The sequence below is a fragment of the Primulina tabacum genome, chromosome 1, assembly GCF_025594145.1.
Source record: "Primulina tabacum isolate GXHZ01 chromosome 1, ASM2559414v2, whole genome shotgun sequence".
Lineage (NCBI taxonomy): Eukaryota > Viridiplantae > Streptophyta > Magnoliopsida > Lamiales > Gesneriaceae > Primulina > Primulina tabacum.
In genome coordinates, this window is record NC_134550.1 from 51,887,766 (window position 1) to 51,913,560 (window position 25,795).

Sequence of the window (25,795 nt, forward strand, 5' to 3'; positions counted from 1 at the left end):
TACAAGGCCTGATAATATATCTTTTGCCGTAAATTTGTTGGCAAGATTTAGCACATATCCAACAAAGAGACACTGGAACGGAATTAAACATATATTCCGTTATCTACGAGGAACGACAGACTTGGGACTTTTGTATTCAAAAGATGCTAATCCAAGTATAATTGGTTATGCCGATGCTGGATACTTATCTGATCCACACAAGGCACGTTCCCAAACTGGATATCTATTTACTCGCGGAGGCACTGCAATTTCTTGGCGTTCACAGAAACAAACGCTCGTAACAACTTCATCAAATCATACCGAGATTATTGCACTACATGAAGCAAGCCGTGAATGTGTGTGGTTAAAATCAATGACCCAACATATCCAAATCTCATGCGGATTATCATTCGACGAGAAGCCTGTGATACTATATGAAGATAATGCTGCATGTGTTGCTCAAATGAAAGAGGGATACATAAAAAGCGACAGAACTAAACATATTCCTCCTAAGTTATTCGCATTCACCAAAGAGCTAGAGAAGAATAAATGTATTGATGTTCGTCACATTCAATCAAGTGAAAACTCATCAGATCTCTTCACAAAGGCACTTCCTATGTCAATATTCAGAAAGCACATATATAATATTGGGATGCGCAATCTACGAAATTTGTGAAGAATTGTTCGTGTCAACATGAGGGGGAGCTTACGTGACTGCACTCTTTTTCCCTTACTATGGTTTTTATCCCAATGGGTTTTTCCTAGTAAGGTTTTTAACAAGGCAGTACAAAAACACGTAATGAAGACATCTTCGTATCATGATCATCATTACAAGGGGGAGTGTTGAAAATAATATATTAAATGTTGAAAAATAACATTTAAAATGTGTGTATTGAATATTTGAATGTTGAAAATAAGAGTTGTAAATATTGAAAATTAGTGTGTGATGATGTAGGTAATGATGTATTTTATTTTTGGATTATTTGTAAAGATTTCCTACAAATATATCTCTCATTTGTGAAGAAATTCACAATTGAGTAGAGAGAAAAATATTATAAAGTGTGTAGTTTGGTAAATTTTGAGAGTTTGAGATTTTTACTTTTGATCATAAATATTTTTTTTTCACAACAGTTTGGATTATATAGTGTATATTCCTACCACATATAATTAAAGTTTGCTGGTCATAAAGTTCGGATCTAGGAATAGTAATTTTTTAAGACAAAGTTATAAGCTTTTATGGGGAAAAGCCAAATCGTTTAATGCAAACGCATTTCCTTTATTAAAAAAAAAAGATGGGAAAAAAGGTTTTTAAATAAAGCTTTCACGAAGCATTAAACATTGTACTTTCAAAAGATTTTTAGTCATGATTGCCTTCATGAGACTCCACTCCTAAAGATTTTTGTTGGGGTAAAATCACGATAATAAAATGAACATTCCTCGATTTTTGTAAAAATAATTGACCTTTCAACACTTTGCAGAACCATATTAATTCAGAGTTTATACTAAGAACAGGAACGCTCAATTAAGATTCAAGAGGTAGCTGCATGTTCCCTCCAAACAAAAATATGATACAGTAACCAAGCTGGAAAAAAGTTCATCTTTCAAGAAAAAGAGTTTCTTCATGCAGCATTCAGAGGACCTGCATTCACTGGTTTGTGAAAAACCCTAACTAGTGGCATTCCATCACCTCCATCACCTCTTACCCTCCATGTTCGATCTTTCTTTCTCTGAGGCTTCTTGTGCTGTTTATGAGCCGCTCTCGAGGACTTCTTTGCGATTTCCTTACTGGGATATAAGTCACTGGCCATGTCAAATGAATTCAGATCGTCCAACGCATGTTTTAGACTAGATTCTGGTTGGGCAGATTCGTCTTCCATCATGGAAGAGTCATCTTCATCGTCGGATGAGTCTGATTCGCCCATCATCTCTGATGAGATGGCTGTCGTTGCAGCAACCTCAGAGTCGTCCATGTGGTCTGACGTTCCCGGTGGCTTCTCAAAGTGGGGAAGCTTTCCGTTAATATAGTCCTTCAATATCAGTCGGGCGGCTCTAGTTTCATCTGGTAGTCCACTCGAGGCAACATATCCACGGGACGCACAGTATGATCTCAAAAATTCGGCAGCCAAAGGAGGCCGAGATTGTGATTCATGAGCCTTAGGTTGTGGTAAAGAGATTTTGTAAACATCTTCAATAACAGATCTGGGCACTTGGTTAGCCACAACCTGAACGGCTTCTCGGTGCTCAGCCATGCGATCAATAGGCAAGACCCCTGATGCAATCATATGATATCTTGAACTGGTAAAGGAAGGAAACACCAATCCAGGACAATCACAGAGAGTAAATTTTTCAGATATCATCAACGTTTGGAAATGCTTTGTCTTTCCCGGAGTCGAGGTTACACCTGTCCTCTTCTCTCCAACCAAAGCGTTGATTGTGGAACTCTTTCCCACATTAGGATATCCAACAAATCCTACAACTACACCGAGAGAGGACACACCTCCAATAACATTCTCTTTGTCTGAATGAATGTGAGATGGTGGTCCTGCAGAACTCGACCTCGTTCTGTTCCGCGTTGAAACTATATCCTCGGCTTCAGATTGCAGACGAGCGAGTAGCTCCTCCCTGCCACATACTTTAGCATCCACACAGGCCAACTCTTGCTGTATATTTTGCATACCAGATGAGAGACTTAGAGTTTTCCCCTCTAAAGCTGCAGAAGCAGCCTTAGCTGACCAGAAAAGAAAGAGAATCCCATTCTGATGAAAGTATTTAGCCCATTTTTCTCTGTCATGACACATATTAGGTATAAGTATCAAACGAGGAAACAAGTCAAGGAACAGCATTAGAGTGTTAAAAATGCTAACCTAACTGAAAATGGTAGAAGATCTGCCTTGTTGATGAGAAGCAATGTCCTTTTGTGCTCATCTATTTCTCGTGCATATGTCCTGCAAATTTGTAAAATTATCATTCTGCCGGTAAACTAGCCAGTACAATATGGGCAACTTAGCTTATTTTTGGCATCATGGTAAATATTTTTTTCTTCTTTAAACATAATTTTTTGGTGTTTCAATTCTGATCATGCAGCAAACCTGAAAAGGTCTCTGCATTGGTGATAACCATGGTGCAAAGCCATTATTCTATGCTGCCATTAAATCATTTTGCACATTTCTTCGTATTACGGTTAAATCTAGTTATAAGTGTTCTAAATTACCAAAAGAAATATTTAATTCTCAGTATCACCTCAAGGTCTGGGCATCGGTAAAAGAGTGGGTCCCTTGCATCAACAACCATTACCAACTTCAAGAAGAGATGTGAATACAGATCAGTATTTAGTTAAACCAAATGTCACACTAAAAAAACTGCAGATCAACTTGTAAAAAGAACAAAGAGAAAAAGAAAAAATAATTATGGTGCTCAAAAACTGAACTACAGAGGACACTTTCATTGAGGCTGCAGACTCTTATCACCCAAAAGGGCCACTACTGAGACTTGTAGAAACATTATTTCTTAGGCAAGAAAGATTATTAAACACATTCAAGACAACTAGCTTCTACAGGAATTCAACTCATATAAACTGCACCAGGTAAATCCTTAACCCTTCCCTTTCTTGCCAAGACTGAAGAATGTTCTTGTGAATGACTGTCAATACTGGGTATATATAGCAGTGATTTGCAACTTTTACGTAAGGTAGAGTTTGGTGTTTCGGGGGTGACGGTGGAAAAGTTAATAGATAAGTAAGGGAGCAAAAGGGCAACCCTAAAAACAAATATCACACATTTCTCTTGAGATTAAAGGAGTTGGCTTGTTAGAAGGCACAAAAACGTAAAAGTGAAAATGATCAAACATGGCCAGGTCATTAGGTAAAAAACCAAGAATGATGAAAAATAAATCTTCGAACAACGAATAAATGGACTGAAAATTGTGAATTGAAAATAAAAATTAACTTCTATTGGCACAAAAAATTGCCAACCACCAAAAGGGAAAAAATTAATCTTGTAACTGATATCATACCATCAATTTAAAAAATAAATAAAAATCTAGTTCTTTTTATTCCTTATCCCCAAAAAAAAAATAGACAAGTCTACATTTGAATACTAATACAGGCCACTAATCATTAGCATTCGGATGAACAAACATGCCAAAGATACAAGTAATCTTAAAATTTAACCCCGTAAAACAACAAAATTTGACCCAACAAAAATGGTAGCAAACAAGCAGTAATACGGGACCATATGTTGAAGAACCAACCCGAAAAGAGGTTCTTAACCTTCAACACTAGAATCCTAATACTTTCACAATTCTCTTCAATACTAAATTGCATTACTGAATGAACAAACCACTAAGGTTAGACTTCACACCATGTCAATATGCCAAAATATGTAAATCAAGCTTCGAAATTTCTAAAAGTTTCACAAAGAAACTTGGAGTAGTGCACTCACCAAATCACTACGTTCAAGCACCCTCCAAAGTTGTCTCCAGATATCAAGGTTCTTCTCAAATGGAGTCAGAACTAGCTTCTCATTCTCTTCAAGCCTGAAAGGGCAATAGACAATGCATTTTTGCTAAATCGAGGGAAAAAATGCACACACAAACAACCATGATTTTTAGATTTCCCAAAATCCTGGGATCCATGCACAGATGGAAAAACTGCACATGAGCAGAAAAAATTAAAATCAATAGCTTTAGAAGTACAAGACACATATATCCAAAGAATATGGACATATTCGTGCTGATCCAATAATTCTACAAAGACGAAAACGAACATCTCTTAACCTGAAAAACCCAGATATCATAAAACAAGATGATGAAACAAAAAATACGAGTATCTTACAGATAGATGAAGGTGCTGGGAAACCATAAACAAACTCAGTTATACAAATGTATTTCATGCATAAAAAGCATAGATTAATCATTAATGTAATTGGTTCTTATTTTGTCTGGACAGCTGACCTTGCAAGACTGCGACGCCACACTAGGAAAGCTCGATTTTCATTAGCATCAAGCTCTTCTACAGACATTTTTGCATTCCATGGCGGCCTAGAAATACAAGTATTATCGTTAGCCTCAACATGTAACGGCAGATGATCCATCCCGTATCAAGATAAGAAAAAGAAGTATGCCTGCGTGGAATTCTTAGGCTACTAGCATGCATAGCTTCCTCTTTCTTTTGCTGCTCCCTTCTTTCCTCAGGTGTGGTCTCATTATTGGTGCTAGAAACCGAGTCCCTGAGCAATCAACAAAACAAAACGTTAGTGCAAAAGATAACCAGAGAAATTATATAATTTTCATGGATTATGTGATATATTGTAGGGATAACAAAGAGTGATGTTGTTGTAATAATCTTTAGCTGAAGGCCGAACAAAAAATAGAATTGTTAGACGCTAACCAAATTGATGCTTTGATATGGCATTATCGTGAATACAACATAAGGAGATCCAAAGAGGTAAAGAAATCCACCTGCTTGCCAAAAGGTATTTATAATGACTCATAGAGAGAGAACCTTGCAGCATCATTCTAGTGCGAGAAATTAAGCAACTTGCCATCTTTGAGACACAGCTGCTATACAGTTGAAGGATTTACCACCTAAAAGATTCAATTTAGATTTTTAAGTTTTTCCTAGTTTTGACATTGAGGACAAGGCCTAATCTCAATGAGGAAAGGAAAATGGTGAATATGAAATACCGAAGAGGTGGTGAAATCCATTTTCTTGGAAAAGGAATTTCTAACAACTCATGCAGAGTCGCTTGGCAGCATCAAATATATCCACTGAGTGCTGACAAGTATTATTGTTAGCACGTCTGTAACTGAGTTATTTGGCGGTAAACTAGGCAACTAGTGTATGGAACTATAGACTGAAATGGGGGTACGAAAAATTTGGTTGTCTGCTGTTTCTTTTCCATTTTTCAAGAGTTGCTGGCGCCTCGGAATCGCCTATTATTTTTCCCTTAAATTTAAACAGATAACAACTTAGATAACCATCATTCTTACGCTGCACCCTGACATCAGGAACCGACTTTGCGAGCCCGTCTACTATTTTCATGCTTGCAAATGAAATTCGAATTTTTGTCTTATTTTCCTAAAATTAAAATTCATAATAATGATGTTTATTCAACAAAATTTGAGCACAGAAGCTCCAAATACACCCCCGCCAAATCCGTGGGTTTGAACAACAACTCATGAATTTCCGGTCCCAACATAGTAACTGAAAATAAGTAATTGGATAAAGCGGAAAGCTTACAGATTGATAGCGAGGTTTGCGGGGCTGTTGATGGAGGAAAAGAGGCGGTGTGCCTCGTCGGCTTGCTCGATAACTGCATCGATATCATTAACCTCCGTCACCGATTCCAACACTTTCTTTTGCTGGCTCCTGTAATAGTTCCCCTTCTCCTTCGACTGCTGTATCATCTGATTATGGTGCTTCACCAGGGCCCGCCCCAGCCCGGTCTTCTCTCCCTTCCCCATCACGAAATACTCCCTCCCCCTGCTTTGTCCTTTCTTTCACCCTTTCTCTGCAATTCAATCAGCTAAAGACGAACGCAGAAATGTAAACCCTCGGCGGTCACTCCGGCTGGGCTCGGTTATATATATTTGTGTGGACGCACAAGGGAAGGACAGACGAGGAAAATAATATCGAATTTTCGGTATACGAGATTACCTTATGGTATATCGAATATTTTGATACGGTACGATAACAATATCGAATTTTTCGGTATGATAACGATATGTAATTTGAAAATTTAGGTATATACCGGAATATCGAAATATCGAAAAAATATACAAAAATTTTAAAATATATAATATTTTAAAACAATAAATTTAAAATGTAAGGTTTTTTCGGTATAAAATAGTATATACTGATACCGTACCGAAATTTCGGTGTACCCGTACAATTTCGGTATAATCGATATGCTAGTTATATGTATCAAAATTTTCGGTACACCGAAAATCGGTATAAGAAAATTTCGGTACGATATCGGTATGAATTTTCTTATACCGTAATTTTCGGTACGATATACGGTATAGGATTTCCGGTACTGTATATACCACCACTAGGAAGGACGGTGTTCCAGGAGAGGAGCTGAGCTGAAGCAGTAATCGTGACGCTTTCTAATAATTGTTAATTGGGCCTGACTCATGCTCAAATCGCCCTAAACATTGATTTGTCTAACCTAGTTTAAACGGCCCATATCTATATGCGGCCTAGTGTAGGGTAGGGTTCTATGACTGATCACCTGGCCCAAAAAGTTTTTATTTTGAAACTTTTGATTTTCTACAACATTATATTTTGATTATAAACACTGATTGGGCTTCTAATTCATAAAATAAATGAGTTTTAGCCTTTTTGATGATTGATGTTGCTGAAATCCGAGATGGTAGCTGGGAGGTCGGATTTTCACTTGAGGAGCTTGGATCGGACCTTCGAAATCTGAAAGCACAAATAAGAACGTTAGAAGGGACGGAAGGTTGTTCCGCCGAATCTCCTCCGACGCTCAAGTCAGAGAATAGAAAACAAAGAGAATATTGTGTGTGTAAAGCGAGTGAGTATATGAATGAATAAATAATGAATGGAACCTAGTATTTATAGGAGAAGAATAAAGTCCTGATTTGGCAGGTTTAGATTCTATTAATCTCGAACAAGATTAGATTAAACATTTGTGAGCTTCACCTTTGGGCTTTTATTTCTGTGGAACACCCGTTAATGTCTAAGTAGAAGCTCTCCCATGCAGGAGCCCGTCTACAGTCTGGACCCTGTGGGAGCTCGGCCAAGACATTTCCAATCAACACATTATCATAATCTGGGAGGTCGGCTCGGTTCATGATGGGAGGTCGGCGGGGGAGGTCGTCCACCTCTTTCTGATTGACGAGATTACGGGCATTTGGGAGGTCGGCCTAGATGACCTCCCGCCAGCTTCGTGTGATGAGGTGACCTCCTGACGGGCTCTGTCATGAAGATGATCTTCCGGAACTTTCTGAACACATTTGCGGGCTTTATTTTTTTGGGCTTTCGAGAGTGGGCCGAGCCTATCCCCTGGGGTATCATGAGTCCCCCTTACAAGTCGAGCTGACGTCGTAGACCAGAAGCTCGTGGTGGTCCGAGCTCTCGGTGGTCCGAGCTCTCGGTGGCCCATGGGTTGTCCTGAGATAGGTCAGCCGGGCTCTTGGAACTCGACCAAACACTAAATAATAACATGATGACGTCATACTGAGAGAAGTCGGTCGGGCTCTGGGAGCTCGGCCCATTATTTAATGAATAATAACCTGATGAAGTCTTACTGAGAGAGGTCGGCCGGGCTCTGGGAGCTCGACCCAACACTTAAAGAATAATAACTCGAGAAGGTCATACTTAGGGATGGGAAAAAATACCGAATTTTCTGTATACCGAGATTACCGTACCGAAAAAATGCCGAATTTACCGAATTTTCGGTATACCGAAGATTTCGGTACGGTACGGTAAAAATACAGAAATTTTTGGTACGGTAACGGTATGCAATTTGAAAATTTCGGTATATACCGGAATACCGAAATACCGAAAAAATATATAAAAAATTTAAAATATATAATATTTTAAAACAATAAATTCATAAAAATTTTAAAATGTAATGTTTTTTTCGGTATAAAACGGTATATACCGATACCGTACCGAAATCTCGGTATACCGTACAATTTCGGTATAATCGGTATGCTAGTTATATTTACCGAATTTTTTGTTATACCGATTTCCGGTATACCGAAATTTTCGGTACGGTATCGGTATGAATTTTTTTAAACCAAAATTTTCGGTATGGTGCGGTACGGTATACCACCCCTAGTCATACTGCGATAGGTCGACGGGTCTCTTGGAGCTCGGCCCAACACTTAATAAATAATAACTGGAGGAGGTCATACTGAGAGAGGTCTGCCGAGCTCTGGGAGCTCGGCCCAACACTTAATGAATAATAAAGCGAGGAGGTCGGCTGGGCTCTGGGAGCTCAGCCAAAACTTAATTAGTAATAATCCGAGGAGGTCATACTGAGAGAAGTCGGAGCTCGGCCCAACACTTGGTAAATAATAATGTAAAGGTTTGGATGAGCTAGTGAACCTTATATAAGCCTGGCATAACCGAGACGAGGTGAGCTCTGACGTAATCAAAGCTCATGAACTGAGGTCAACTGAGATGACCCTTATAAGCTTGGCGTAACAAAGATGATGTGATCTGAAGTAATCAAAGCTCCTGAACTGAGATCGGGTGAAAACCCTTATAAGCTTGGCATAACCAATATTATGTGAGCTCTGACGTGATCAAAGGTTCTGAGCTGAGGTCGGGTGAAAACCCTTTTAAACTTGGTGTAACCAAGATGATGTGAGCTCTGACGTGATCAAAGCTCCTGAGCTGAGGTCGGATGAAAAACCTTATAAGCCTGACGTAACCAAGACGATTTGAGGTCTGACGTAATCAGAGCTCCTGAGCTAAGGTCGGGTGAACACCCTTATAGCCTCGCGTGACCAAGGCCATGTGAGCTCTAACGTGATCAGAGTTCCTGAGCTGAGTTCGGGCGAAAACCCTTATAAGACTGGCGTAATCAAGGCAATGTGAGGTCTGACGTAATCAGAGCTCATGAGTTGATGTCAGGTGAAAACCCCTGTAAGCCTGGCGTGACCAATGCGATGTAGCTCTGACGTGATCAAAGCTCTTGAACTGAATTCGGGTGAAAACCAATATAAGCATGGCATAATGGAGGCGATGTGAGCTCTAATGTATTCAGAGCTCATGAGCCGAGGTCGGGTGAAAGCCCTTATAAGCTTGGCGTAACTAAGATGATGTGAGCTCTGACGTGATCAAATCTCACGAGCTGAGATCGGGTGAAAACCCTAAGCCTGGCGTAATCAAGCCGATGTGAGGTCTGTCATAATCAGAGCTCCTGAGCTGAGGTCGGGTGAAAACCCTTATAAGCCTAGCGTAATCAAGCCGATGCGAGGTCTGTCATAATCAGAGCTCTTGAGCTGAGGTCAGGTGAAAACCCTTATAAGCCTGATGTAACCAAGGCGATATGAGGTCTAATGTAATGAGAGGTCCTGAGCTGAGGTCGGTTGACAACCCTTTATTTGCGATACTTTCTGATAAAAATGTGCAATTTTATAAGTATAATCAAATAAAACTTGACCTAAAACCAAAGTATGATGTTCTTGCAATAATGTTAATTAACAAAAGAAATGAGCCTAAATCTATAACATCTAAGAATAATATTTCCGGAGGTGATAAGTGTTTCATGGCTAAGTGTTTCATGGCCTCTTCATCTTCTTCCCTGCCAGATCCTCCAGAGAGCAGGCGCCTGAACTGAGTTTCTCGACCACCTTGAATGGCCACTCCCGTCTCAGATCCAGCTTTCCAACAGCCACATCTTGAATCTTTTTCCAAACCAAGTCCCCAAATCGAAAGCTCCTCTGAATGACCCTTCGATTGTAGGACCTGACTATGTATCTTTTATAAGCTTTCATCCTGATGGATGCGCCTTCTCTTTTTTCTTCAACTAGGTCTAGGTCTGCCGCCCGTCTCTCATCGTTTTGCTCATCAGAAAACATTACTTGGGTGGTCTCTTCACCAATATCTGCTGGAATGACTCTTCATTTCCATAAACCAAGCTGAAAAGTGTTTCCTCGGTGCCAATTTTCGGAGTGGTCATGTACGACCACGACACGCTTATGAGCTCTTCCACATAATTTCCTTTTGCATTCTCACATGCCTATGTCTTTGCTCAGTATTTCTCACAGACAGTGTCAATTGATGTTGCTGAAATCCGGGATGGTAACTGAGAGGTCGGATCTTCACTTGGGGAGCTCGGATCAGACTTTCGAAATCTGGAAGCACAAACAAGAATGTTAGAATGGGGACGAAAAGTTGTTCCGACATAGTTTCTCCGACGCTCAAGTCAGAGAATATAAAACAGAGAGAATACTATGTGTGTAGAGTGAGTGAGTATATGAATGAATAAACAGTGAATGGAATCTGATATTTATAGGATAAGAATAAAGTTCTGATTTGGCAGGTCTAGATTCTCAGAATCTCGGACAAGATTAGATTAAACTTTTGTGGGGTTTATTTTTGCGGGCTACCCGTTAAAGTCTGAGTAGAAGCTCTCCTAGGTAGGAGACCGTCTATAGTCTGGACCTTGTGGGAGCTCGGCTGAGACATTTCCTATCAACACGTTACCATAATCTGGGAGGTCGGCCCGGTTCATGATGGGAGGTCGGTCACCTCTTTTTGATTGACGAGATTACAGGCGTTTGGAAAGTCGGCCTAGATGACCTCCCACCAGCTTTGTATGAATGAGGTGACCTCCTGACGGGATCTGTAATGAAGTTGACCTTCCGAGACTTTCTGAATACCTTTTTGGACTTTCGAGAGTGGGCCGAGCCTATCCCTTAGGGTATCAATACCCCTCGGGGGAGTTTTGAAGTTCGACATAGCTTCAATCTTAAAATAACTTTATCTATTGTTTAACAAAATAGTAATTGCGAGTTTTTTGTTGTAAAAAAATTTAAGTTTAGAAGTAAACATGATTTTAATTTTAAAAATATTTATTTTTGCCAAAAAGAGAAGCGGATATAATCTTCATTCTACATAAGATCGAAATCATAATCTTTCCTTCATTTATAAAAACCAAGCGACTTGTTAAGGCTATGTTTGGTTGGAGAATAAAATTATAAAATGATTAAGAGAAAAATGATAAAAAGAATGATTGAAGTAGAAATATAATATATAATGATAAAATAATATTATTTTTGGTATGATTGTTAAGAATGAGATAATTAAGAATCTTTTGATGAATTGAAAAAATTGCCCATCCACTTCGGCGGCGGTGTGGTGCCCGGCGGTTGTCGGTCGATCGGTCAGTCGGCGGCGACGTTGGTCGGCGGAGGTCGTGGCGGGAAGTGGTGGTGAGTTTGGATATAGGAGAAGTGTAAAATTGAAAAAATAGGATGAATTAAGAGTTGGATAAATAATCCTAATGAGTGAGGAGTGATTATTTTATCCCAATTAATATAACATAATCATTTATTGGAGGGATTGACTTGATTAAATAAAATCCTATCAAATATGAGATTTAGATGGTTAAAAAACTATAAACACACCTAATCCTTCGTACCAAATGTAATCTAAGTATCTAATTTCATCATAAAAAAATTAAGATAATCACACACAATTGGTAATGAATTAACTCGTATCCCACATCGACCCAATAAAATGTACCCAGCCACGGAGTCCAAGTCGACGAAAGAAACGTGAAAAGCCCGAAATCGTCCACGTGTGGGCTATTCAAGAATCTCATATCCCGTCCAGAGAAAGAAAGAGATAACTTGAGAAGTAGCAAGATTCTGCGCGGAGTGTGTGTGTAATGTGTTTGTGTAAAGAAAGAGATAACTTGAGAATTAGCAAGATTCTGCGCGGAGTGTGGCAAATCCCAGCACAAGATTTTCTAATAATTGGTTTCCGAAGGTGAAATAAAGGGAATTGGAATTGCGTCAAAATGTCAAATGGTCGAATGGCACGGCAGTTTATGAATTTGTAACGGGATGGGAGCCCAGAAAAGCATTCATGCTGGCAATGGTTGGGACCAAATTCAGAAAATTTCAAGAATTTTCTTGCGAATCGTTTGCTTATCGTCGCTTTTTTTTTTTTAATGTGTTTGTAGCGAAGATAGACTTCAATGTAGATTTCACCCACAAACTATGCGCCGCTTTGATGTTCCATCCCCTGAGGTTTTTTCTCTATCTGAAATATGATCTATTTTCAAACGTATATCGAGTGTATATATTGGGCAAGGTTCCATTTTATTTGCCTTTTCTGTTTGTTGAAACCCCCTTCTTTTGCTTTATGTCAGCAGGGATGCTGGTGTGGGGAGTCCACTTTCACTTGTTATTGGAAGGTCACCCCTTTTTTTGTTTTTCTGAATGCACAAGGAAATTATATATACATTTCTGTGTTTTTGGATTATTGAGGTGGGGTGAGGACGGGATGGATTTGTACTGTTATTATTTAGTTAGCGAACTGTATTTGTTTTTGCAACGAAAATAAGAGACTGAGAATGATGATTGTTGAATTTGCATCCTTTGGCAGCCTCTGCGTTAAGCACCCAAATCTGTTCGGAAAGAGTGAGAAGCTTGATGTCTCGTGGGATAAGGGGCTCTGTGATTCCAATATCTTGGTTACCTACAGGAAGCCAAGACCAGAATGGCTTCCACAACACGCATTGGTCCTTCAGGTTTCTACTTTTAGCAGTTTTTTATACACTTTTTCAGTAGGTATAACGAACGAATTGGTTAATGTCAGATATTTGTAACCACATTATACAAAGTTTCATACTTTAGTTTATATTAAATGATTCTAGGTTTGTATGACTTTGTTTTCTATTTATAAAATACTCCTTTTTTATTTTTTCTCATGCTGTGATTTGGTAGTGAAACGGTTGTTTTGGAAATTTTGGCTTTTATACCAATGCAAGAACAAACATGGAGTTTTGTTATCAAGGGATGGTTCTCTGTTACAATTCGTGCAGTAGTTTAGGCTTATTATTGAGCGGATTATTCAGCCAATTAAATTATTCAACCAATTGGCTTATTTTTCTTATGACGCTTTTCATTATTATTCAGTGATACTGAAGATGAGTTATAGATAAGTTGGTCACTTGGTCCAATTTACACGCATGTTCTTCTTACTGTTTTGAAAATCTAGTTTTATTTTGATCATGATATTATAGTGTCTAATTTTAGCATTACTTTACTCTCCAGCACTGCATTTCCCCGGAGATTGGGATTCATGGCCTACCGGTTGACAATTTCTCTCGTACAGCGAGTGGAGGTGTCAATCTTTATCGTTTGTCTGCTGGAGTCGATCTGAGTGAGCCTGGAAGTTCCAATTGGAGTAGTAAAACCAGCGTAAAGTTTGAGGTGTGTTCCATGTCAAGTTGTGCTAATTTGTTTCTGAATGACAGTTCTTTCAACCTCTCTATCTTCTTATGCCAACTGAAATGGATATCAATGCAGCATATTCGTCCTGTTAATGATGATGGGCGCAAAATAAGCAGAGATCTTCAAGGATTTCCAATTACTTGCAGGTAGCTGAAGCCGCTACTTTCATGTCATGTTCTTTCTCTCTCTTTTCTAGGATAGTAAATAAAAAAATTCCTCTCTGATGCTTTTTCTTCAGTGGTGGTGATCATGATAGTATGGTAGTGCTCAAACAAGAATCTCGATTTGCAAAAGCAGATGACCGCAGTTTTACTCAAGTACTACCTTTTGCTTACCCAACCGGAGTAGATCTTACATATGTGTATATAGATAAGAAATCAGTAAGTGCAGGTTGTGATCAAGTACTTGATGGAATTTTTGTAGTTTAATCTGCAAATAGAACAAGGGGTTCCTATTCTTTCTAAGTGGCTGATCTTCAACCGGTTCAAGTTTGCTGCATCAAAGGGAATAAGGCTTGGTCCAGCATTTTTCTTGACAAGGTAAGTACCTTTTGGCCTGTCAACAAAAAATTAGTAAGATTTTAGAACTTGGGCCTAAATCTTGTAAATGAGGAAGAGGGAGAGAAGATATTTGATAAATTATAAAAGTTTTATTCCGAATAGTTAAAAGACAAACAGCTGTGGGAATGCAAGCCCTGGCCTAGGAAGCATTGCCAGTACATAAAATCATAATTTAACGTCCTTTCATTGTGTTTCTCTGTTTGTGAATTTGTTTTAGTGTTCTAATTTGTGCTCCTATATGTGTCCTCTGGTAGCCTAACAGGTGGCTCTATTGTGGGGGACATTGCTCCTTACCAAGCCTTTTCAATTGGAGGACCTGGTAGTGTGCGAGGCTACGGTGAAGGTGGCGTTGGATGTGGTAGATCATGCCTCATTGCAAACAGTGAACTGACAGTGCCACTGGTTTGTGATTTCATAATTTCGTATGAAAACGCTTGTTCTCAACGATTCTGTGAACTACATCTATTATATGTCCAGTGTTCCTAGAGAATTTAAGCCCTTTACTTAATTTTCTTGTATCAAAAGCTCGGATGTTTCAGGATTCTGGATTGTCCACATTTTACAATATATATATATATATTATTATATGACACCTTTTTTAAGAAAATATAACTTTTTGTAGTTGTTCTTGTAGTGATAGCTGCTCAGTTTTTTCAATTTCTTCAGTATGCTTGAATTTTGTGCTGTATTTTTTTTCTCCTGCTTTTCAAAAAGACAGTCCGGCGATTCTTATAGACATTGGCCTGATGATAATTTAATTAACCACTTCTTCATGTTATTTCTGCATCAGTTACTTAAGTGTTGCTCTTTGTCATTTTTTTTATTTTTTATTTATTTATTTATTTTGCTCTTTGTCATTGACGTCATGTATATCATTGTATCCAGAGCCCAATTTTAGAAGGTGCAATTTTCTTGGATGGAGGATCTGATTTGGGATCTGGTCGTCTCGTGCCTGGTCAGTTTTGATCTCTTAAACTTTGTTTGTCATACTGTTTAATGAGTTTTATCTGAATGTCTAACAAGATACTTACATGGCTTAAAACTGGCGCACACATTGTTTTCTTATTTTATGGTGATATCAAATTTTTATTACATGCAGTTTGCTCCAAATTTTGTAAGCTAAAGGGGCTTTGTTTTTTGTTTTTTTCTTCCAGGAAATCCTTCTCTTAGGCATGGTAAACCTGGAAGGGGTGTCGGGTTTGGATATGGACTTCGGTTTAAGTCTCATTTGGGACACTTGCAGGTCGACTATGCTGTCAACGCTTTTAACCAGAGAACCGTATATTTTGGGTTCAGCAACCTTGCTCGATGACCCTCCGGCAATATCCAAACTGGAAGTAACATTTGAAAACCGGTGTAGGTTTTGTGTGGAAGAGGAGGATTCAAGTGGCTGGTGCAGAAAGAGTTTATCTTAATGTTCCTCGTTCATGTTTGTCCTATTATTTAGAAGTAACAGTGGTAGCCTCAATTTCTTCAGAAAAACTCATACCATATGGCTTTTTTCCTTGTATTTGAAGCATTATTTTAAGAGATTTCACACACACACACAGCCATAAATGATACTTTTTGGTGAATTCAGGTAATTACGTCTCTTTTAATTGTACAAGGTATGCAATATAGAATGGGAAAAGAAGAAGATTTCGACAGAATGTTTTAATACAAATTATCTCTAAACACTTGGGGCAATGTTGTAGGTTATGATAAAATAAATCAACGAAATGATAGATTTTGTAGTTAGAGATGTAAACTAGACGAGTTTGAGATGGGTTTAATCAATCCAAAGGCTCGTCTCATCTCAGTTTTAGCTTTGTCTGTCGTCGTCTCAAAAATCCATGAGTCCGATCCGGGTAAGACATGTAAACTTGTTAATTATTAGATGTAATTCAGTAAATATTACAATAAAAAATGATATAGAGTTCAAACAATAATAATTTAAAAATAAACCAATATAGATAATATTGCGAATTTAACATAAGGAGAAAATTATTTTTTTGGGCTTTTATTAAGTTGTTACCAACAATTCTTTTTTCTTTTTAATTAAATGGATTTGTTAAACTTATATTCCTCCCAAATAAACAAAGAAATATACATTTTTGTTGTCCATGTACAACACGTAGACACCGATGTCACTTGATTGATGTGTTCGTGCCATTGTTCTACAATTTTTCTTACACAATGATAAGTGGTATTTTATCATTTCAAGAAATTGAATTTTTATATGTATGTATAAATAATATAAAGATTTATTATTCAAATATGTTTTTCTTAGCCCAAATTAACTCAAATATTTTTTAAAATCGTTGATGGTGGATTCATGTTGGATAAAATATCGACAAAATAAATAACAATAATGGCTCGGAGTAATCAATATCGATCCTATTCATTTTGGTAAGCTTATGAACGTAGAATTGGTCGATTATTTTTATTTTGTATTTTTTTTTATTAAAAATGACACTTAATATGGACAGTTGGTTTAAAATTATCCTGGTTGGAAATTTGAATCAAATTTAGAGTTTGAATAAAAATTATGTCTTATGGATGTGGGAATGTCTTTTGGCTCTCCACATTCTTGAGTTAGTTGTTGCTCATTATTGTGAAAGTGTCTTTTGACTTTCCACATTTTTGAGTTAATTGAAGAGTTTTGGTTCTTCATATTCTTGAGTTAATTAATCTTGCATGACTCTTGGTGTGCATTTTGATGCTTATAAATAGTGTGTTCATTTTCTCATTTCAAACATATGAAAATCTTATCTCTTTCAAGCATTCTCTTGCATTTCATATTGTTAGCTTTCTTTTGGCATCCGTTAAATATCGGTGATAAAATAAAAGTACGTTTTTAGTTCGTCGTAATAGTGTCTCGTGCTAAGTCACTGCTGGTTATTCCGTTGTATCCTGGAAAACAGACGTCCAAGACGATCCACGAAGCACATACAGGAGAAGACGAATCTGTTTTAAGGACACCGTACTTCGTACAGGCCTCGTTTTGATTTACTTTAAGCTTTGCTCTACTGTGTTTTTTTCACCATTTAGTTCATTGATTTTTACGAAAAAAGTTACTGTACTTTATCGTTCGATATATCTTGCAACAATCCTAGCTATCTATACGTATAGAGTGTGTGTGTGATTTAATAATCGAGAATTGTGACAATCGTGAAATGTTGTTGCATGTTGTCTCGTGTACGTACTTTTCATCTATTTGGCAACTCATAGTTATATTCTTGCAAACCAATCCACCGAAACTAACGTTGTTTTTATAATTGTCAAGTGTCGGATTTGTGGAAAGGTTGCACCATATTTTTGTAAGGCGTTCATCTTCGATCATTTTATAATATTTTCTTGTGACGAACTCATGTCTATTATCATCGACAATTTTCTTTCCTTTTTCTTTTTGGTTTAGGAAGAAGGATTTTATCGAGATTTTGTGAAAGTTGAGTTTGACTTAACATAAAGCTCAACATTTGGTCGTCAGAGTGTTGAGAAGAATTTGGTGCATGAGTATTGATATCATCATTTCTTTATGGATCCATTTTGTTTTTGGATTTAAAATGAAATGAAAGATGAAGAAATTTGATTATTGGAATGAAAGTAGAAGAAATTGTGATTTTTGAATACGTAAATGAAGGCAATTTTTATTAATATGGTTGGATTTTCAAATATGATCGTAGGTGATTTTTCATAATTAAAAATATAATATTTTTTTTAAAAAAATAATTTTTTAAAATGATTATATTGATCTGGCAGTTGATTTGCAACGGCTAGATTATCCCAACCATTTTTAAAAATTTATTTTCATTTTTCAAATGACAATATTATTCTGAATGTTGATTTAATTTTGTTAAAAAAAAAAGAAATTTGATTTCGCTGTGTGAAGAAGACTCTCCGCGCGTGGGCCTACTTAAGCATCATATTGGAGTACTATTTTTTAGCACCCAAGATGCGGCAGAAGTTTAAAATTTTTGTAAAAAAAATTTCGACAATCAAAATATTCTTGGGCGTGGTATGATTAAAATTCATGTATAACTTGTCTATTGTTATTATCTTTGTGTTTTAAGACGCTGGACACAAACTATAACGTGATTAGCGGATATAGTTCCTCTCGTAAATCCCCAAGAACGATCATATGGAATTCGTCTTTCTTCAATATCACACTCATGTCCATGATTGAAAAATGTCTCTATCGTTTAGATTACACTAGAGGTCTAAACGAAATTTTGCGTTAAGAATTAATCACTAGAATTTTGGAACTTCAGCGACGGCAGCTAGGTAGCGGCACTATACAGTGGCAGAAGATAGGTCACGACCGAGATCTTAATCAAAAAGGGTTGGCCGATTTTTGCATTTTTAGGGATAGAGATGGATAGAAAAATCGAAGACTAGATTCTCTTGTGTTGTGTGTTATCAACTTTTGATTATACATATTTGCTATCTCTCAATGAATTAATCATAATCTTACTAAAACTAAGACTATGTTTGGTAGCCATCATTCCCTTATCTCGCGTTTGGTTCAATTTTTATTAATCTACAGGCCCTTGATTATGATTGAAAGCCCACACTATTCATGTTATTTGTGTGATTAAATATCCCTCCTCAAAGGATGTTATAATTAATATTTTTTGAATAGTGATCATGATAAGATTGTATATTGACCATAATACCCTTGAATTGTTTTTTTCAATATAATATGAAAATTAAAATTACTGAAAATTTAATAATTAATATAATATTTAAATTTTTATTATATTTTTTAATAAATTAATTTCATATATTTTTATTATTTTCAATCATTTTAAAGAAAATAAATGGTAATGCAAATTTATCTTAAATTAAATTTTTATAAATTTGTAATCTTGTTAATTAATTTTTTTATGAAAATAAATATTTTTTAATTCTAATTTATTTTTTTAATGATTTAAATTAATTTTAATAAACATAAATTATAATTATAAACATTTAATGATCTATCAAATTATTTTAAGAATATTTATAATTATTTTAAGAAAAAACAATAATATTGTAATTATTACTAAAATTTTATTTAATATTAACATTCAAAATATTATTGTTATTTTAGTTATTAAAGTAAATGCATATTTACAAATTTATTTCTAATAAATATATTTAAATTAATTTTAATAAATATAAATTATAATTATAAATATTTAATTATATATCCAATTATTTTAAGAATATATATTTAATTAGCATTTGGGACATTTTGGTCATTACAATAAAATTTACAAAATTAATCCATCATTTTAAAATCATACCAAACACCATGTTATTTATCCCACCATACTATTAATCAACATATCTCATTTTTTAATCACTCTAATTATTAATCATTTACTTATCCTATCACATGTACCAAACAGAGCCTTATAGAATTATTCTTCATTTAGAACTTGGCGAATTCTCACGGTCAAAACTCTTATATTATGTTTTCAACTTTTGATAACATAAGATACAATTAAATGACTATTATAGTATTATTCAATTAACATATTCTAGGCCCTTCTAGAATATTCACACGAACTATTTCTAACTCTTTAAAATACTTAATATAATTAAATAAAATTTATTTAATTAATTCTATATTCTCTTAGTATATAATATGAATGTTTTTACTAATTAAACATTTCAGGATTGTTGATTCATTATATTTCCAATCGACAATCAAACAACGGTGATTTGACGATGATACAAAACTTGTTAATATAATGAAAAATAAAAATTTCGAAGGTCGAAATTTATCAATGTTCAATTTTGGTAGTTGCCTATTATGAAACTTTTTCGCTAAATTAGGCAGTTGTATTATCCTCACTAAATTACGCAGTGCATTTTATGTGCAACTAAGAAAACTTCTTTCCATAATGCACTTGTCTTACTATATCCAGATATTTCTTGCATTATTAACTCATCATATAACATATTTTATCCTCATCGTGAATCCCCCCAACTATAATACATCTGCTTCTATGTATGTAGAACTACATCTCATCTCGCCACCTGATTACCCTCATGGAGCCGATAAACGAATCAAAGTACAATGCTAGTACGTAAAACCTCTATGTTGTTATGAGTCAAAAGACTAATGGTGTACAACCATCACTGCAAACTAATTCATTCAATAAGTGATAACCACTTGAAAAGTTTGAACGATGGTTGTTAAGTTACTTAATCAAATGAGCACTCATATGCATTAATGAACAACTCTATGTCTTTATCAATGAAACACGATGTTTACATCACAAATGTTAGTATCGAATGACATTTATCTTTGTTTTAAGATATTAAATCGACTAGGACCGAATTTTTTAGAATATACAATATGCTTCTTAATGAATTTCATTATCCACATAAACCTGTGGACCTCAAGATACTTATAATATATTCAATAATTTTATCTATACAGCTTTCAAGATAATACAAATAAAATAAATATAATAATTAGATAAGTTAATAAAATATTATTGAAATAAAGATTTTTATTCCACAATCATCAATAAAACATATGACACAAATTGACTTATAGATCAGTTGATCTAACACATCGCACGTGGATACTTCTGCAGATGATAATGTTTTGGCGCTTCATCGCAGCGCTTTCTTGCTGGTTGGGCATGGTCTGATGTGTAGAAATTAGGATGAAACTGTATAGTTATACAAATAATATGATATATCATACGAAGCCACCTCAAAGGAAATGAAAATGAATTGGACACTGGTGGTCCCGACTTGCCTCGCATCATATGTTCGACTCAAAAGTCATACATTCCTTCTTTTTCTTTTTGTGTATATAAACATAAATTATATTTTTTAGATACGCTTAGGTTAAAATGGTATGGCATATTGAACTAAAAATACATTTTTTTTAGAACTTAAATGATAAATTCACATTTTTTTTTTAAAAAAAATGCCACCACTTGCGCTTGTCCCATGCCCCATAATTAAACGAGGGATATGCACCCATTTCTGTCTTTAGTGCATAGTAATGTTTCAAGGGTTATAAAGATAGTATTTTTTTCCCATGTCCTTTCATGACATTTGAATTAAGTGTTGAGATACTATCGACCTTTGAATCAGATGTTGAGGTATTACCATAGGATAGCGTAAGCAGTAAACAGATCGAGTTGGTCAACGAATTTCGACTTGATTCGAAAAATATTTGCTTTTTTTTTCGAATTTATCGAATTCGAGCTGAACTCGAACATGTTCGAAATTTTTTTAAGCCAAACTCGAGCTTAATTTATTTTGTTCTACAGCTCGCGAGCCGCTCGAGACCCTTGATATTTTAATGATACTAGTGCAACGCGTGCGTTGCGTGCTTGTGTAATATTTGTTATAATTTATTTGATCTATATTTAAATGAGGATCAAAATATAATTATAAGAAATAGTGAGGACTACACTGTAATTTTGATATATAAATTAAAAAATAAATTGAAAAATAAAAGAATAAAAAAATGACATCAATAATGAAAATTGAACCTACAACCTAAACCCCAAAAAACAATGACTCTATCCGCTGAACTTGTATTAAAATTTTAACATTTTATTATTATATATAATCATTAAAACAGACCATGACACCAAAGTTAGTTACTCTAATTGTCTCAAACTTAATAAAATAATATAGATAGTATAGATAACATAGTTATATATTAAATAAATAAATTTCGAGCATTGTTCGATTAATTATTTTTAGCAATAATTCACGAACATGTTTAAATCTTTCAAGTCTAACTTGAGCTTTAGTTCGAATCGAATTCGAGTCAAAAACTTTAAAATTTTCGAACTTCGAATCAAACTCAAACTTGAATATAACTAATTCAATCTGAATTCGAGCTTTCAAATTTTCTTCATATTTGGCTCGATTCGATTGGTTTACGCTCATAGATAACATCGAAGAAACCACTAACCTGTAACGCATCCACAAATTCTGTACTTTACAAGACATGTAGGTTTCATGCATCGATACACCTCGAGAGAAAATGGACTAAATTTTATTATTTCATTTCAAGTAGCTACGTTCTTGATCACTATTCGTTTTACTCTTTCAAAGTCAAATTTTAAACAATATTCAATTTCATAGTTTTTAAAAATGACGCAAGTACACATTTAAAATATGATGATGACAATTAAATAAAAAAATATGAAGAATCAGGACATGGAATAAGTAAATACCCAAAGCCAAGACAAAGCAAGAAATTGTCAGTTGCTTTTTACTAAAGTACTACCAAGTGGTCAAAAAGGGCATTCACAGCTTTGAAATTCATAAAGAATTTTAAACCAAACGTATTTTCACCTCAGAAAGCAGGGCATTCTTGATTCTTTACATACTAAGCCAGTTATTGTTCATTCCCAAACATGAACACTCGTCCATCCATTCATACATATGTACAGATAACAACAGAAAGGGGACAATCACAACTAAACCACCATTATTTTGGGTGTTATTCAAACACCATTAAACTACACATTCGGAAACATAGTTTCGACCTACTGAATTCATCGCTGAAGTCGGACCAGATCCCTTCGGGTTACCTTAGGTTGAGGGCACCATATTGTTAACAGCCACTCAAAAGCCTAATCCCATACGGGCACACCAACTTTCTTGAATTCAAAAGCCTCGAACTCTTTGCGTTTGCATCTCCCATTTCTGCAACAAAATATGTGGTAGAAATCAAAATTAGATCATGATCATTTGAATTCTTATTCAAAGCCAATCTTTAGACTCAAAAACACATTATGTGGCCATTTTTGCATACTTTTGGAATAGAAAACTTATGAAAGCCTGAACTAATAAAATCAACTCACCAGCTATGAAAAGAAATATAATCAACCTCTTAAAAGAGATATTCCTAGAGCATCCTCTAGAACTTTGAATAAAAACAAAGGTTAGAAACTCTTAACCCTTCCAAAAACCAAATCCCAAGAAAACACATGTTGCATCCATCCTGCACATCACATGAGGTATGCTCAACGTCTCGAGGAAGGATGAGTCGTTAGATCATGTGGACCATGCCGTTGGATTGTATCCGCTCGACCAAAAGCAATGACCAGAGAACAAAAAGTGAAATTTTACTTCGTCTTTTCAGCACCACAGATTTTCCAAATCGTATAAAAGTTCAAAATAAGTAAACTAAACCAGCTCTCTAAAAAGAATAAAAATCATCACCAGATCAACCTGTTAATCATCAGATTACTTACTAATCATCAAACACCGAATCAACACAAAAAACATGTCACTGATTTTATTGATAATTCCTCATCCAAAGCGCTACTGAATCAACTCACTTCACAAACTATGTTCAATGTAAAAACACAAGGCACTAAATGTAACTATCTTTACTCACCAGAGACAAATATTAGTCCTTGAAGATAACTGATTCCGCAATTTCCATCAAAGGGTTCAAGCAATCAGGGGAGAATTTACGTGCAAACATGTAAGAGTAACTCGAACTCGATTTCCTAAGCGTGTGAATCAGTTCAGGGGAAACTTCAGGAGGGTGGTATGTATGCGGATGCCCGTCCACACTATTAGTCCAGTTCACCCTCGTCAATGTATAAAGCGTACAACCATTCGGATCTTGCATAGACAACATTGTAGGGAAATAATGCTCTTCCGGATAACAAGATTGTACGTTCAAACAGGGCAACTTGAACTTCCTCCATAACTTCCTATCCCTAATCACCATCAGAGCGTGATTTCGCGTCAGCACAAAAAACTGCGAGCCCACTCGAAACTCATGGAAATTTACTTCAGGGAGCATCACATTCTCCCCCCTGGCGTTATACCTATCCCATAAAGTAGGTTCCTTGTCAAGAATCTCGATGTAACTAGAAAACCTCAAATTCCTCGACAGTCTCCCAAGGTCGAAAAGAAAGCTGTAAAAATACTTGAAGGAGTGAAGCGGTATGCAGTGCTGCGAGATTACCGCGAAGTACGTGTTAGCAGGGTCGTCGAGCATCGCAGTGGCGAGGAGTCGACGCGCCGCCGAGATGAGACTAGGCGACGCTCTTTGAGTTCTCTCCGAAGGTATTATTCTGTCCTTGAACACACCCTCCAAAGGACTGATTTTGACAAAAGGGTCGGCGTGTATGTAAATATTGTAGTGTTTGACGCTGACATTGGAGAAGAAGCGCTCCCAAAGGGGAGCAAACTGGAGATCAGAGTTGGTAAGGAAGAGAAAGGCAATTTTGGGGCGAAGAACGGTGGATGCGAGGCGGGATTTGGCAGCGGGGAGGCGGGTGGGACCACGGGAGTAGTTTGCAGTGTCCATGGATACAGCTTTCTGAAAGAGAGATATATCATCCATCTCATCAAGAAGGGAGGCAGTTTTTTGTCGAGAGGGGAGAAAATGAGGGGCTAAGAAGAAGAACAGAACGGGCAAAGAGAGTAGGAAGACAAGGGTAGGGATTACGGGGGAAGAGGGAGAGGTAGCGGAAACCATGGTTTCGGGGGAGGAAAGAATTCGTGGCGAGGGGAATTGGATGTCGGACTTGACGGTGTCCGCGTGTCAGTTTATATAAAATAAATATTACATTTTTATTTCCTATTACGTAATACGTGGTCACCATGTGGATATGACTCCGAAATTTATTTGCAATTTTATCCCTATATAATTTCGATATCGTGAGTTTATCCTTAATCTCTCCGACTTATTTCTGTCATATCTCAGAACTCAGAGGTTCTCTTTTATATTTTATATATATATATATATAACTTCTTCTATTTTATCTCAAAATTTACTTATTTTTTTCACTCATATTGCAGAATAGTGTGTCTTTTATGAGACGGTCTCACGAATCTTTATCTGTAAGACGTGTCAATCTTACCGATATTCACAATAAAAAATAATACTCTTAGAATAAAAAATAATACTTTTTCATGACCCAAATAAAAAATATGTCTCATAAAATACGACACGTGAAAACGTCTCACACAAGTTTTTACCATTGTGGAAACCACTTGCCATAATTATTATTATATTACTTCATCTGTTCCAAATATAAAAAACTAATTTTTTGTTTTCATCAATCTCAAATATATAATCCAAATTATGAAATATATTAACTAATTCCAAATTTTATTTATTTTATTATAACATCAATTAAATAAGATTAAAATCAGAAATTTCATTTATAAGATTTAATTTTCTAATAATTTTTCTTAGTTGTGTAAAAATACTCACAAATCTAAATATATAAGATGAATGGAATAGTATGCTTTCAAACGCCATATGTCTCTGTGTGTATGTATTCAATATTATAATCTGCATCGATATTATAATCTGTATCATATAACTT

General features: G+C 35.9%; 3 protein-coding genes across 4 annotated transcripts; 1 reads left to right on the forward strand and 2 right to left on the reverse strand.

Moving 5' to 3' along the window:
* Positions 1–1,420: 1,420 nt before the first annotated feature.
* LOC142547974 (GTPase LSG1-2-like) lies at positions 1,421–6,589 on the reverse strand. The gene is made up of 7 exons (XM_075656351.1): positions 6,218–6,589; positions 5,100–5,204; positions 4,930–5,016; positions 4,419–4,512; positions 3,219–3,276; positions 2,844–2,922; positions 1,421–2,763 (listed from the first exon to the last, which is right to left on the reverse strand). The coding sequence occupies exons 1-7, from the start codon at positions 6,439–6,441 to the stop codon at positions 1,599–1,601; spliced, it is 1,812 nt and encodes a 603-aa protein (XP_075512466.1). The 5' UTR covers positions 6,442–6,589; the 3' UTR covers positions 1,421–1,598.
* A 5,618-nt stretch (positions 6,590–12,207) lies between these two features.
* On the forward strand, positions 12,208–16,072 carry LOC142547985 (outer envelope protein 39, chloroplastic). 2 transcript variants are annotated; one of them, XM_075656369.1, is made up of 11 exons: positions 12,208–12,565; positions 12,651–12,717; positions 12,843–12,884; positions 13,076–13,220; positions 13,747–13,905; positions 14,002–14,072; positions 14,165–14,243; positions 14,350–14,465; positions 14,741–14,888; positions 15,372–15,441; positions 15,641–16,072. In XM_075656369.1, the coding sequence occupies exons 1-11, from the start codon at positions 12,532–12,534 to the stop codon at positions 15,796–15,798; spliced, it is 1,089 nt and encodes a 362-aa protein (XP_075512484.1). In that variant the 5' UTR covers positions 12,208–12,531; the 3' UTR covers positions 15,799–16,072. The 2 variants fall into 2 exon arrangements, with proteins under 2 accessions (XP_075512484.1, XP_075512477.1); XM_075656362.1 differs by having other exon boundaries at positions 12,209–12,565; positions 12,840–12,884.
* Positions 16,073–22,755: 6,683 nt separating this feature from the next.
* Positions 22,756–25,010, reverse strand: LOC142548003 (glycosyltransferase BC10-like). Its single transcript, XM_075656379.1, has 2 exons — positions 23,842–25,010; positions 22,756–23,144 (listed from the first exon to the last, which is right to left on the reverse strand). Exon 1 carries the CDS (start codon positions 24,937–24,939, stop codon positions 23,854–23,856), a length of 1,086 nt encoding a protein of 361 aa, XP_075512494.1. The 5' UTR covers positions 24,940–25,010; the 3' UTR covers positions 22,756–23,144; positions 23,842–23,853.
* Positions 25,011–25,795: the final 785 nt, after the last annotated feature.